We start from the raw sequence: 15,000 nt of genomic DNA on the forward strand, positions 1-15,000 counted from the left end.
TAATCAATCCACAAAGCAAAGATGTAATGACACAGTAATAATTAAAGCAACAGACATTCTTATGCACAAAATATACACTCATATGTGTGTGTTCTGATGAACTCAAATAAGACGCCAGAAATTAACAAGAATGTGAGAAGACTTTTTTTTTCAAATCAGTGCTGAAAGTCCACGAAATGGGGCACTGGCCTCTGGCTGGTACTTCTCATAATTTACTAGCCAGAGAGCAAATTTTTGTATTTTTACTCGCCAAACCAACCATTTGTTTCAGCAAATTTACTCGCATTTGGCGAGTAGATTTACATTTCTACTCGCCATTTACATGTTTCTACTCGCCATGGCGAGTAAAATACTCGCCACTTTCAGGCCTGCAAATGAGTCACTACATCAATTATCTACCTGTCTGAGACAATGCCGCAAACCTGAACGAGGCGCCTGGAAAGACTAAGACTTTTGAGGACAAAAAAAACAACAAAGATCACTATGATAATCATCTTCACCTTCTGAGAAATCAACGCACTTCAAGCAAAAAGCCCAAGACGTAAAAAAGATATCAGATAAATATAAATACGCATGGGTGGGACTGAAACATTTCATGAATCCTGAACCTCAACCCAACAACAACAAAACCCAATCAACAACAAAACCCAACAACAAAACCCAACAACAAAACCCAACCAACAACAAAACCCAACAACAACAAAACCCAACAACAACAAAACTCAACCAACAACAAAACCCAACCAACAACAAAACCCAACAACAACAAAACTCAACCAACAACAAAACCCAACCAACAACAAAACCCAACAACAACAAAACCCAATCAACAACAAAACCCAACCAACAACAAAACCCAACAACAACAAAAGAGAAAAAAAAAAGCCATAATTGAATCCGGATTTCCGGCATATACCCGGAAGAATCCCACCTATGAATATGTTACTCACTTGGCATCCTCAAACTTGCCGGAGCTGTATTCAAAGACGTAGGTAGCGTAGGCCAGGTCTTCACAGGCAATGGCCACGTGCAGGTTGCTGCCCCCAAACACCTTCATTCGGATTGACAGCGCTAACTGCAAAACACAACCAATTTCATATAGGTTGCTGCCCCCAAACACCTTCATTCGGATTGACAGCGCTAACTGCAAAACACAACCAATTTCATATAGGTTGCTGCCCCCAAACACCTTCATTCGGATTGACAGTGCTAACTGCAAAACACAACCAATTTCATATAGATTGGTGCCCCCAAACACCTTCATTCGGATTGACAGCGCTAACTGCAAAACACAACCAATTTCATATAGGTTGCTGCCCCCAAACACCTTCATTCGGATTGACAGCGCTAACTGCAAAACACAACCAATTTCATATAGGTTGCTGCCCCCAAACACCTTCATTCTGATGGACAGCGCTAACTGCAAAACACAACCAATTTCATCGTAAATATTTTTTTAAAAAGGCGAGTGATTTTCTGCAATAATCATAAAATATTATAATCACTGCACAACAAGATGCAAAATACACAACAATTGTAAAAAAAAAGTGGGTTTTTTTTTTACATCTAAAGTCTAAGTCTAACACACACACACACCAGCCTACCGCCAAGAGATGTGATTCGTTTACCATTATCATAAAAGTAAAATTGTTTTTTTCCACAGAAGGATAGCTCACAAAGTTTTTCAAAGTATTTCGTCATGATTTAGGTCTGTCGGGCGTTGAAACTAACAAAAGAGACCTAATTAACACACATAAAATGCTTAGTCACACAGATAGCCGATCATGACCATACAAACATTCCTGATTCGCATGACTCACCTATTACTCAAGCGAGTCCCCCAAAAAAGCACACAAAAATGCCTCAGTTTTGTGAGGAAGTTGAGAAAAGGGCAATAACTCTTAAAAGGGTGAGTCAAAATGAGCATTTAAATTTTACATGTATACAAATGACCGTTTGATTTGTGGATTGTCTGGTTTGTTGAATGATTGATTAACTAAAGCCATGAGTCTGAAGCAAGAATCGTTCAATGTACCTGATAAACATGGACTGCTGACGTAATGGCATCGACGTTCAGAAGGAAGAAACCGTAGTCTAGCAGAGCGTCTGAATATTTTGGATGGTCAAACCCAAACCGCTCCCTGAGAAAAACAATAGCAATTTTAAATGTTTGAACGTACTTGCGCTCACACACACACACGCACACATACACACACTCAAACACACTTAAACACACTCAACAACAAAAACGCACACACATGCACACCACCACACATGCACACCCACACACACGCACAAAAACACACACACATGCACACCACCACACATGCACACCCACACACACGCACAAAAACACACACACACACAAACAAACCTGGTTAATTATGAATAAGTTCACCACTACCGTAAACTGCCTTGTATACGCCCACCCCCCGCATGCACCAAGTTTGCCCAAAAGTTGGGGGTGGGCGTTTACTAGGTACTATACCCTTTGCAGGAGCGGTTCCTTTGCTAGAATAACGATATTTTGGTAACTTGGCTTAGAAGTGTTGAAATGATGTGTTATTGCACAAAACTTTCCTCTATCCCACTATCTCTCTCTCACACACACCCCCCCCCCCCCCCCAACACACACACAAGGAATTCTGTAAGCAAACCACGAAGGAAATCGTGTTGCTTTGGTGTCTGCTAACAAGTTGATAACTTTAAACTATCTTTGTTCATGGCGACACGGCCCTCTATCCGTTCTTGGTCAAGAAATCTAAGAACACCTAAATCAACCGCTTCAGACATCATTTCCCGCCCAAGATGACGCTTTCGTTTCTTCTTTTCCATCCCAGTCCGATGCATCAAAAATGTATCGCGATTCTCTAGCGACACTAGAATCCTTCTGTTCACTCCGCAAAACATTTCCAAGGAAGGGAAACAATTGAAAAACAAGAACAGCGAACTGAATACTCTTGTTTATTTTCCTTGTCAACTCCAATGATCAAAAACCGGGGGGGTGGAGGGGGGTGGGGGCGTTTACTAGGTCCTGTACCCTGTGCGCAGAACTTGACCAAAAGTAGGGGGTGGGCGTTTACTCGATACTGGGCGTATACAAGGTAGTTTACGGTACTTATCCTTCTTTCAATTTTCTTGGGGAACAGGAGTGGGGAACAGGAGTGGGGAACAGGAGTGGGGAACAGGGGTGGGGAACAGGAGTGGGGAACAGGAGTGGGGAACAGGAGTGGGGAACAGGAGTGGGGAACAGGAGTGGGGAAAATAAATGTGCATATATCTGACATTGTTCAATAAAAGTTTCATCTATGCATGACTTATTTTACTGCTATGACACGAAAAAAGAGGTGCAAGAGAGTCAAATGTACGACTCACCTTGCTTGAAACACTGCTAGCTTGATAAGGACCTCCGCTTTCTTGAATTCACGCTTCACTACACATGCCTGTCAAGATGAAAATAGGGAAACAAATTTAAAACGATTGCACACACACATGTATGCCTGCCCTTGTCTCACACACAGTCCCCCTCCCCCTCTCACACACACTCATTTACACAAACACTGACCCTCCCCGTTTTACACACTCGCTCCTTCTCCCCCCTCTCACTCCCCCATCCCCATTCACACCTGTTCTCTCCTTTCTCACACACAGTCACTCTCCCCCCTCTCAAACACGCTCACTCACTCTCCCCCCCCCCCCCCTTTCTTCCCACACAGTCACTCTCTCCCCTCTCAAACACGCTCACTCACTCTCCCCCCCCCCCCCTTTCTTCCCACACAGTCACTCTCTCCCCTCTCAAACACGCTCACTCACTCTCCCCCCCCCCCACCCCTTTCTTCCCACACAGTCACTCTCTCCCCTCTCAAACACGCTCACTCACTCTCCCCCCCCCCCCTTTCTTCCCACACAGTCACTCTCTCCCCTCTCAAACACGCTCACTCACTCTCCCCCCCCCCCCCCCCCCCTTTCTTCCCACACAGTCACTCTCTCCCCTCTCAAACACGCTCACTCATTCTCCCCCCCCCCCCCTTTCTTCCCACACAGTCACTCTCTCCCCTCTCAAACACGCTCACTCACTCTCCCCCCCCCCCCCCCTTTCTTCCCACACAGTCACTCTCTCCCCTCTCAAACACGCTCACTCACTCTCCCCCCCCCCCCCTTTCTTCCCACACAGTCACTCTCTCCCCTCTCAAACACGCTCACTCACTCTCCCCCCCCCCCCCCCTTTCTTCCCACACAGTCACTCTCTCCCCTCTCAAACACGCTCACTCACTCTCCCCCCCCCCCCCTTTCTTCCCACACAGTCACTCTCTCCCCTCTCAAACACGCTCACTCACTCTCCCCCCCCCCCCTTTCTTCACACACAGTCACTCTCCCCCCTCTCAAACACTCTCTCTCTCTCTCTTGTAAGCTCCAAACCACTGGTTATACAATAAAACAATCCCTCCATCTCTCTCTCTCCCTCTCTAACAATGATGTTAAATTGTGCACCTGAATGAGTGTAACAATAGATTTTGTTTCAATTCTTACCTTCGCACATTGCCTTAGGACATCTATTACTGTCTGCAACACAGAAAGAGAAAGAAAAAACATTCATAAAATGAACAGTTTCACAACTTGCTAGTTGCATCGCAAGCACGTCTTCACGAAATCAAGAAATAGACGATGTTCGGAAATGATTCTGTTGGGTTTGAATGGGTTGTGAAAGAAGAGTGAGTACCCTTGCTTTTAGTGAGGCAAATAATCCACATGTTCTTGTCAATGTGTTTCGGACACACCCCTGCATAGTGATTGGCCGGTGGATTGTTTGTCTCACTAAAAGCAAGGGAACTCACTCTTTCACAACCCATACAGTCCAACAGAGTTATTTCCGGAATGCGTCTACTGCCCATGACATCTGCAGCTTTTTACATTTAGTCAAGTTTGGACTAAATGTTTTAACATAGAGGGGGAATCGAGACGAGGGTCGTGGTGTATATATATGTGTGTGTATGTGTGTGTGTGTGTGTGTGTGTGTGTGTGTGTGTGTGTGTGTGTGTGTGTGTGTGTGTGTGTGTGTGTGTGTGTGTGTGTGTGTGTGTGTGTGTGTGTAGAGCGATTCAGACTAAACTACTAGACCGATCTTTATGAAATTTGACATGAGAGTTCCTGGGAATGATATCCCCGGACGTTTTTTTCATTTTTTTGATAAATACCTTTGATGACGTCATATCCGGCTTTTTGTAAAAGTTGAGGCGGCACTGTCACACCCTCATTTTTCAATCAAATTGATTGAAATTTTGGCAAAGCAATCTTCGACGAAGGCCGGACTTTGGTATTGCATTTCAGCTTGGTGGCTTAAAAACTAATGAATGAGTTTGGTCATTAAATATCGGAAACTTGTAATTAAAAATTTTTTTTTTATTAAACGATCCAAAAATAATTTCATTGTATTCTTCATAATTTTCTGATTCCAAAAACATATACATATGTTATATTTGGATTACAAACAAGCTCTGAAAATTAAAAATATGAAAATTATGATTAAAATTAAAATTTCCGAAATCGATTTAAAACCAATTTCATCTTATTCCTTGTCGGTCCCCGATTCCAAAAACATATAGATATGATATGTTTGGATTAAAAACAAACTCAGTAAGCTAAAAAGAATAGACATACAGAAAAGCGTGTTAACCTGCTCAGCGCGACCACTACCGCTCTATTCTGCATGGCTTGTCGATTTCACTGCCTTTGCCACGAGCGGTGGACTGACAAAACTACAAGTATATGGTCTTTGGTGAAAAAAGCAGTGCGTTCAGTTTCATTCTGTGAGGTCGACAGCTTGACTAAATGTTGTTATTTCGCCTTACGCGACTTGTTTTCTTCTTTATTTGTGTGTGCAATGTTATCCATTAATTTTGTTGTAACTTCACTTCATTCAAAAAGTCACTGTAAAGAATGAAATCATAAAATTTTCAACATTTTGCAATCACATGCAACCTGATTACCAAATCATATACAGAAAAGTTTGTTTGTAACCAAGACTTTTTCTTGTGTGATGGTTGTTAGCTTCAGCCACAAAAACATGTACACACAAACACACACACAATTGGAAAATGTGACAGCAGTAATCTGCTGAAACTCACTCTTGTGTTGACGGTACTGTTCAGTTCTTGAAGAGCCTTGGAACATGCCTTGAAGGCCTGAAAACACAATCAACATTATTTTAAAACACACTAGTTGGAAAGCAAACTGCTTTCTATAGGGAAGAGGATAACGTACATTTGCATGCTCTTACTCTCTATGTTTTCTTGTTAGCTGTTCATCAGCCTTACCTCTTCAGAGTAGAGGAGGGCACACTTGTGTCTGAATCCCCCCCCCCCCCCCCCCACACTTATCTGAATACCGCCCCCCCCCCCCCTCTCCCTTACTTATCCACCCCTAAAGCTTGAATACAGAATATTTAATTACCCAAGTTTGGGAATTCCTTTTGACAAGTGCGGTTTTCACTCCATTCACACCTTTCTCTCACACTCACACACACACTTGCCTGTTATCTGTTTGCAATCCTTACCTCGTCGTATAGACTTTGAGCAAAGAGGAGACCACACTGTTCAGAGTAGAGAATGGCACAGTTAACGGTGAAGCCTTTATGTGAGAGACGCTCCACCAGTGAGAAGGCTTCAGTACACGTCTGTTTGGCAGCGTGGTATTTGCAGTTGGCGTTCTGTACATGTAATAACCTGCACAACAGAAAGGTAATGTACACAGAATTCTGTATGAAAGCAGTGGTTCACCTTGCAATGCAAGGTACAACAACATGCTGTGAGCAGGCAACAAAAACAGAAACAGTCACAAACATGTTCTAAGGAAGTGGCCGAATTAAACAAACACAGACCATCAGACCAACCAAAAAAGTAACACAGGCTCAAATCTACAGCCAATTTTCTATTACAGTCGACTGGGACTGGGTGGGACTGGGTGGCTGAGTGGTAACGCACTTGCGCTCGGAAGCGAGAGGTTGCGTGTTCAGGCCAGGGTCAGGCCGCAATTTTCTCCCCCCCTTTCCTAACCTAAGTGGTGGGTTCAAGTGCTAGTCTTTCAGATGAGACGAAAAACCGAGGTTCCTTCGTGTACACTACATTGGGGTGTGCACGTTAAAGATCCCACGATTGACAAAAGGGTCTTTCCTGGCAAAATTGTATAGGCATAGATAAAAATGTCCATCAAATACCCGTGGGACTTGGAATAAAGTACAAATATTCCATCTCACACGGCATTAAGTCTCAGGAAACATGAATACACGCATGCAGGAAAAAAAAAATATGGGTAGCGCCGTATGTATGGCAGCTCGCTTTCCTCGGGGAGAAAGCAGCCCGAATTTCCATGAGGGTAACTGGACTGTAAATCTTATCCAATCCAATCCAATCCAATCCAACTCCCTTTTCAAGATCCCACCATCCACCCATCCCCCAAGACTTTAATTATTCAGACTTTAATTTTTCAGGTTTTTGTGCAAAGCCTATGTAACTTTACCTCCAATTTCAGACCTGAATTTCTAATATTTTGAAAATCTGAAAACAAAATGTATTTTGTGCAAGGTAAAAATTAAATGAAAGCTGAGACATTGCACTGTAAGTGTAAACAATGAGACAGCCATACCTGACGCAGTATTCCACCGCGCGGAACAGTCCCGCTTCACTGCTGTCATGCCTGACTGCATCCAGACACGCCTGGTACACACGCTCGCTCTCAGAGAACCAGCCCGCTTCCGAGAAAAACCCTCCTGCAATCATTCAAGCGTGCATTTCACTTCAGGTCTCAGGTTCTAACATCATTCTTCATCAAATGACGATAACCATCCCATAATACCCAACTTTTCCCAGCACTCTCCAGCCTACTCTACTGGAAAGGGTTGCTGACACATGCGGCTATAGCTAGGACGTTAGCCAGCCTCGCAAGTCTCGCATAAGCTCCACACTGACCTTCTCCCCTCCCTTCCAAAGTACTGCTGATAGAGCTTCTGACCCCATATTCCACTCATGGAATACGGGGTCAGTTGTAAAAAATTGTATTTTAACTTAAAAATTTGCTTCATCGCAAAATCCTTCTCTTTTCATTCAAGGGATGTTACCACTCTGTGCGTTTACAAATGAATTAAATTTTGGGCTAAAATCTATTGAATTTTAATCACGAATTTGCTTCACTTGCAAGAAACTGACATGCTTTCACTCAAATCATTGAACCTCTTTACTTTGGCGGGAAAGCATCCAGTCTGGAGTTTAATCAAGCAGAAGCCCAGCTGACGTCCTAAGTATAGCGGCATGTGTTGCTAACGGTAACCCCATTCAGGGTTAGTAAACATAAACACAGTAAAGAGAAGAGCCTGGCATCGCCCTCATTTAGCTGGCCTCAGAGAAGCTGACATCTCCAACATTTTGCTGCCCCATAATAGTAAGTACAGCAGACTTCCACTAACTCGCGGTCCACTAAATCGCGAATTCGGCTATATCACGGAGACCTCTTGGACCCCCAAAAAACCAGGACCGACTTTTTTTTCTTTTTTTTTACAAAATTAGTCACGTTAAGGCCAAAAAATAGTACAGATCATGAAAAAAAATTTCTATCATAACCACGCTATCTCTCTCTGGGTCCGATGGCCTTTCATCATGCAGTAAATTGTCATTTCATCTTATCAGTCTCTCTCACTTTCTCTCCCTCAGTCTCTCCAAATAGTGTTCTACGTGTGTGTGTGTTTTCAGGTTGTGTACATTACGGGTTGATCGAGACCTGCGAACAAAATAAAAACAAACCTTTCACGCGCACGTGCCCCACTCAGTCAAGAACTTTCATGCCACGATCGGTATTGTCAAATTGGCCACGTGCCTATAGAGGTTAAGTGTCTGACCAGTCAGTATGACCAGTCAGGCGTGCAGTTGAACACTCGAGTCCAGCTAATTGCGATCTCTGCTAGACGGTCCGGGTAGCCACAGGCGCCAATCCAGTACTTAAACTGTGCTTCAGTCTTCTGCAATCTAGTCAGGCATGCAATTTAACACTCGAGTCCCGCTAATCGCGATCTCAGCTAGACGCCCCGGATTTTCTACAGGCGCCATGAAGTGCTTCAGCTTCTTGCGTTATAGCAGGTGGCAGAAAAAGCAAACAATCAAAGAAGAAATCTACATGCTTTCTGCCAAAGACAAAACGCGTGTCAACTCAGACTCACACAAAGCAAAACAAAACAAAACAAGAAGAGCAAACGCTCGATCGAGTCACTTTCGCAGTTCTGAATATTATATGAGGCATCAGATGGACAGGAAGAAATTGCTATTCACAACACAATGAGTCACGTTCACATAAAATTTGAGCCCGGTCACTTTTATAGTTTCCGAGAAAAGCCCAACGTTAAGTTGTGTGTTGCCGAACAGAAAAGGCTAGTTATCTCCCTTGTTTTTCTGATAACGTTCGTAAAAGGCTACAGATGTAAATACTTTGATGTAAAGAATAATCCTACAAAGTTTCAATCACATCCGATGAACTTTGTCAAAGATATAAAATGTCTAATTTTTCCTTTGACGCTGACCTGTGACCTTGAAAAAGGTCAAAGGTCAACGAAACCATCGTTAAAGTGTAGAGGTCATTGGAGGTCACGACTAAACAAAATATGAGCCCGATCGCTTTGATAGTTTCCGAGAAAAGATATAAAATGTCTAATTTTTCCTTTGACGCTGACCTGTGACCTTGAAAAAGGTCAAAGGTCAACGAAACCATCGTTAAAGTGTAGAGGTCATTGGAGGTCACGACTAAACAAAATATGAGCCCGATCGCTTTGATAGTTTCCGAGAAAAGTCCAACGTTAAGGTGGTGTCTACGGACGGCCGGCCGGACGGCCGGCCGGCCGGCCGGACAGACTAACACTGACCGATTACATAGAGTCACTTTTTCTCAAGTGACTCAAAAAGCTTATCCATGTAACTTACACATCTAAAAACGTAAACGTCAACCAATGATTTTGATCCACCAATCATTCTGCGCACACACACACACGCTGGCACATACACACACACACACATGCACTCACACGGCAAACGCGACGCTCACAGGCTTTTTGTGACCAACAAGGGAAATAACTGCGTTTTTCTCTGACTCAGAAGAGAACGCGGTTTCTTCTCTTTAATTGGACCCCAAACTGCATCACAAATCGGATATATCGTGAACAAAAATCTTCCCAAAGGCCGCGAGTTAGTGGAAATCTGCTGTACCTTATCAACTTCAGCAATCAAACCAACTGAGATAATTCACAGGTTACGACTCTGGAATCATAAACTATTACAGTATTAGACATCCATTTCTTGTTCTTACAACAACAAAAAAACAGGCATCTGTCACCTAAAGACTGAATCCTAAATAACCAACAGATTTGTCTAAAATCCAAATATTCAACATTCTGATCATCTGAAGTTAACTTTTGATGTGTTTAACTATTTGATTTGGCACCGTGTACAGAATTATTTATTTGTGTCTTTTTTGCAAGACGCTTAGAACTATTTTAGGATTTGTGCCCTATTATAAGTATCCTCATTATTATCATCTGAAACACGCTCTCGTCAACTCACCTAATGCTCACCCAATGTAGAGTATTTTTTGTGAGGTGCTAAGAACTATTTTTCGGGATTTGCACTATATTATAAGTATCCTCATAACTATCATCTGAAACACATTCTCGTCAACTGACCTAACGCTAGCCCGACGTGGAGTATTTTGACGCGATCCACTTGATCGCTGAGCCGACTAGGCGTCATCTGACCCAGGAACTGATCGGTGAGCCTCCGAATGATCTTTGAGTTGTGATCCATCAGAGTTTGAAAGATGTAGTGAAGCTGAGCCCTGTAAACACACACAACCATGACATTAACACTTTTACCTTTGTAAACACACACACAACCATGACATTAGGCGATTAAAAATTGTTAGCTTTGTAAACACACACAAAACCTTGACATTAACATTTTTGGCTCACGTAAGTGTAGCCTATGCGATCGTAACTTTGTCTGTCTGTGCGTGCGTGCGTGTGTGTGTGCGTGTGTATGTCTGTGGTAGAAACTTTAACATTTGAAGACGTCACATTATGGCGTAAGAGGGTTAGACGTCACGCGAAGGAATTACTGAAAGTCTCGGTCATTGTTATTTTGAGCGGGCCGAGACTAGTTTTTTCTTCGAAATCGGCCATTGGCAGTCGTGTCCCTGTAAGTAGGCTACATGCAGACAGACAGATCTAGATCTAGTGTCTCGCTTTCTTGCACAGTGTCACCTATGCTTACTGTGTGTGTGTGTGTGTATGTGTGACGGAGTGATTGAGTTTGTGTTACTGTTTGTCGATTTCTTACGTGAGCCTTGAAGGCTTCGCCTCTTGTTAGCTTTGTAAACACACACAAAACCATGACATTAAAATTTTTAGCTATGCAGACATACACGTAATCCTGACACCGACGAAATTGACTTGATCAGTCTGAGATTCCAGTAGAAAAGAAAATGACACAATAAATCTGACGTCTGTCAAAATACCAGGAAGCCTGATGCTGATCGTAACTAATCTATCTCTATCGATCTTGAATGTACTAAATAATCCGTCATTAACAAACTGCACGTTTTTATTTCTTTTTGGTAGACGACATCAACATCAGACAGCAACATAAAATAACATCAACCATACAAAACTATGCATCTTCAACAACAACAACAACAACAACAACAACAAAAAGAATTAATAAAAAAAAAAATTTTTAATTTAAAATAAAAATTAAAAATAAAAACGGGAAAACACACTAAAGCATACAATCACACAGCCCATATTCAATACATTTCTAAATTATGTAAACAAGCTCTTCGTCTCCTTTTTACATTTAGTCAAGTTTTGATTAAATGTTTTAACATAGAGGGGGAATCGAGACGAGGGTTGTGGTGTTTGTGTGTATGTGTGTGTGTGTGTCTGTCTGTGTGTGTGTGTGTAGAGCGATTCAGACTAAACTAGTGGACCGATCTTTATGAAATTTGACATGAGAGTTCCTGGGAATGATATCCCCAGACATTCTTTTATTTTTTTCGATAAATGTCTTTGATGACGTCATATCCGGCTTTTTGTAAAAGTTGAGGCGGCACTGTCACACCCTCATTTTTCAATCAAATTGATTGAAATTTTGGCCAAGCAATCTTCGACGAAGGCCGGACTTCAGTATTGCATTTCAGCATGGTGGCTTAAAAATTAATTAATGACTTTGGTCATTAAAAATCTGAAAATTGTAAAAAAATAAAACGATCCAAATTTACGTTCATCTTATTGTTCATCATTTTCTGATTCCAAAAACATATAAATATGTTATATTTGGATTAAAAACAAGCTCTGAAAATTAAAAATATAAAAATTATGATCAAAATTAAATGTCCGAAATCGTTTTAAAAACTATTTCATCTTATTCCTTGTCGGTTCCTGATTCCAAAAACATATAGATATGATATGTTTGGATTAAAAACACGCTCAGAAAGTTAAAACGAAGAGACGTACAGAAAAGCGTGCTATGAAGCACAGCGCAACCGCTACAGCGCCAAACAGGCTCGTCACTTTCACTGCCTTTTGCACTAGCGGCGGACTACGTTCAGTTTCATTCTGTGAGTTCCACAGCTTGACTAAATGTAGTAATTTCGCCTTACGCGACTTGTTTATGTTTCTATTTGATTATTTTGTAAAACTACTCATACCACCAAGTCCTGTTCTCCGTTAAGCTGCTGCAAAATATACAGACAATGTTTATGTTCAAGTCTAAAATGAAAAACATCTTTTACCTCCTATTAACTCCAAAACCAAATTTCATCCCTACAAGCTCAATCAGAAAGACAATCAATCATTTGACAATATCAGAGGTTTCAGTACACATTCTTTGTCATCTGATCAAAGACTAAGCATAAAATGAATCGTTAAAAAAGTATTTACCAGACAAAGTAAAATAACATTTAAAAAAACCATTCATCAAGTACACATTTGTACCTTTTGTTGTTGACCCTGAGAATGCGTGAGAAGATGTCGAGGTGACCGAACTCATGGTGTAGGAGACTTTGCTCGTTGTTGTTGAACAGCTGCAACAAAGCAAACACAAAAACCACATTTAGAGGAAACAGTCTTCTGCTCGCTGTTGTTGAACTGCTGCAACAAAGCAAACACAACAACCACATTTAGAGGGAACAGTCTTCTGCTCGCTGTTGTTGAACTGCTGCAACAAAGCAAACACAAAAACCACATTTAGAGGGAACAGTCTTCTGCTCATTGTTGTTGAACTGCTGCAACAAAGCAAACACAACAACCACATTTAGAGGGAACAGTCTTCTGCTCGTTGTTGTTGAACTGCTGCAACAAAGCAAACACAAAAACCACATTTAGAGGGAACAGTCTTCTGCTCGTTGTTGTTGAACAGCTGCAACAAAGCAAACACAAAAAACACATTTAGAGGCTCTTTCAATCATGTCTCCCTCTATCTCTCGATAAAACACGAAAATACACAAATAAATTCCAATGCACAAACTTAACCCAACAACATGAAATTATAAACATAAACATTCATAATTAATGCACATTCACGCGCCTGCCTGCAGGCATATTATTATGCAATGCTTTTCCAAAAATATGATGATAAAAAATTTTCCTCTGATAAGAACAAGAAATTGCACAATATTTTATATATATATGTCAAACCAGTAAATTTGTAAATTTACTGAAATTTTCAGTAAATTTGTAAATTTCCTGGGTGTCAAACTCAGTAAATTTGTAAATTTCCTGAATTTTTCAGTAAATTGGTAAATTTACGGAGTGAATTTACAAATTGACTGGTTTGATGAATTTACTGTAACATATATATATATCGAGAGTCTCCGGATAAGAAAAACCATGGATATAAGAAAGCCAAAAAAAATTCCCCGCGACTTTCTTATAAGCGGGTTCCACTGTCACTGTAAGAGGTAAACCCTTCAAGCAAAATGACAGTTCTATCAGTTAAGTGATTGATAAAGCTGTTTTGGGTTGTTGAAGGTTCCCCATGCATACAGATGCCTCCGCTTGATTGTTTAATTGATAAAATAAGAAAACTTTAATGTCCATTCTCATTGTACACAAACATGGGACAAAAATGTTCGCACCACATCGCATTTCTATTCTAATAAGACAAACACACGATCATTAAGCATAATCAAACATAAGTACACAAGTGTTGTTGCCAGCCTAAGAAGACAATAGGTCATTTGGACCTCCCTAAAAAATAAAAAAAAGGTCCAAATGCCCTGGCTTTAAAAAAGCAATAGGTCAAAAAAAAATGTACAACTTTGTTGCAACTTTTAGCATCTTTTTTGGGGCAACATTTTCAGGCTATTCGCGTTTTTCCCTTTCCTTCTTATTCTGAACCTGTTTCAAGTCCTTTGACATTGCTTTGATGTCGCTTCCTAGTTTTAATTGTTCATAAACTTTGCGAGGAGAAAGAGCCTGACATTCCTGGCCTACCCTTTCCAATACAGTGCCCGATGTGCGAATGTAGGGATCCTGCCTGATCTTTGCATTACCATGCCGTAGTATTTATATTGATGAACTTTCCGCTGTTTGCGCCGTTTTTGGTAAATAGGTACATCGGCTGGATCAGGTATTTCCGTAAACGCAGCCTCGAGTGTCAATGACGACAAACACGGACTCGGCACCGAGTGCATTTTCACTCTTAGCGAACATGAGCATTTTGATCGGGGTTTGTTTTCCGACTTTGCAACTCCCATTCCATTCATTGCAGACCTTGTCAGCCTTGTACGAATATGTATCGGTCAGTTGACCACCAAAACGTAAAAACTATCGGTCCATCGACCGGACAAGGCTAGGTCCAATGCGTCAAATCAGAAAGGAATGCGTCAGAGACCGAAGACCGAGGCCTGGCAACAACACTGGTACACTACAAAGATTAACTTATAAGGCAAAAAAAAAAAGTTGTATGTTTC

The 15,000-nt window shown here is 41.5% G+C and overlaps 1 protein-coding gene across 1 annotated transcript in view; it reads right to left on the minus strand.

Moving 5' to 3' along the window:
• The window catches only part of LOC138975199 (amyloid protein-binding protein 2-like), a 28,785-nt gene that overhangs the window by 8,048 nt on the left and 5,737 nt on the right, over window positions 1-15,000 (minus strand). The window contains exons 2-10 of the mRNA XM_070347856.1: window positions 13,022-13,110; window positions 10,715-10,866; window positions 7,642-7,765; window positions 6,554-6,722; window positions 6,126-6,182; window positions 4,531-4,563; window positions 3,376-3,443; window positions 2,036-2,141; window positions 951-1,075 (exon numbers count right to left, since the gene is read on the minus strand). Coding sequence (XP_070203957.1) covers window positions 951-1,075; window positions 2,036-2,141; window positions 3,376-3,443; window positions 4,531-4,563; window positions 6,126-6,182; window positions 6,554-6,722; window positions 7,642-7,765; window positions 10,715-10,866; window positions 13,022-13,110 — 923 coding nt within the window. The remainder of the gene's footprint in view (window positions 1-950; window positions 1,076-2,035; window positions 2,142-3,375; window positions 3,444-4,530; window positions 4,564-6,125; window positions 6,183-6,553; window positions 6,723-7,641; window positions 7,766-10,714; window positions 10,867-13,021; window positions 13,111-15,000) is intronic.

Source organism: Littorina saxatilis, linkage group LG9 (genome assembly GCF_037325665.1).
Source record: "Littorina saxatilis isolate snail1 linkage group LG9, US_GU_Lsax_2.0, whole genome shotgun sequence".
Taxonomy (NCBI): Eukaryota; Metazoa; Mollusca; class Gastropoda; order Littorinimorpha; family Littorinidae; genus Littorina; species Littorina saxatilis.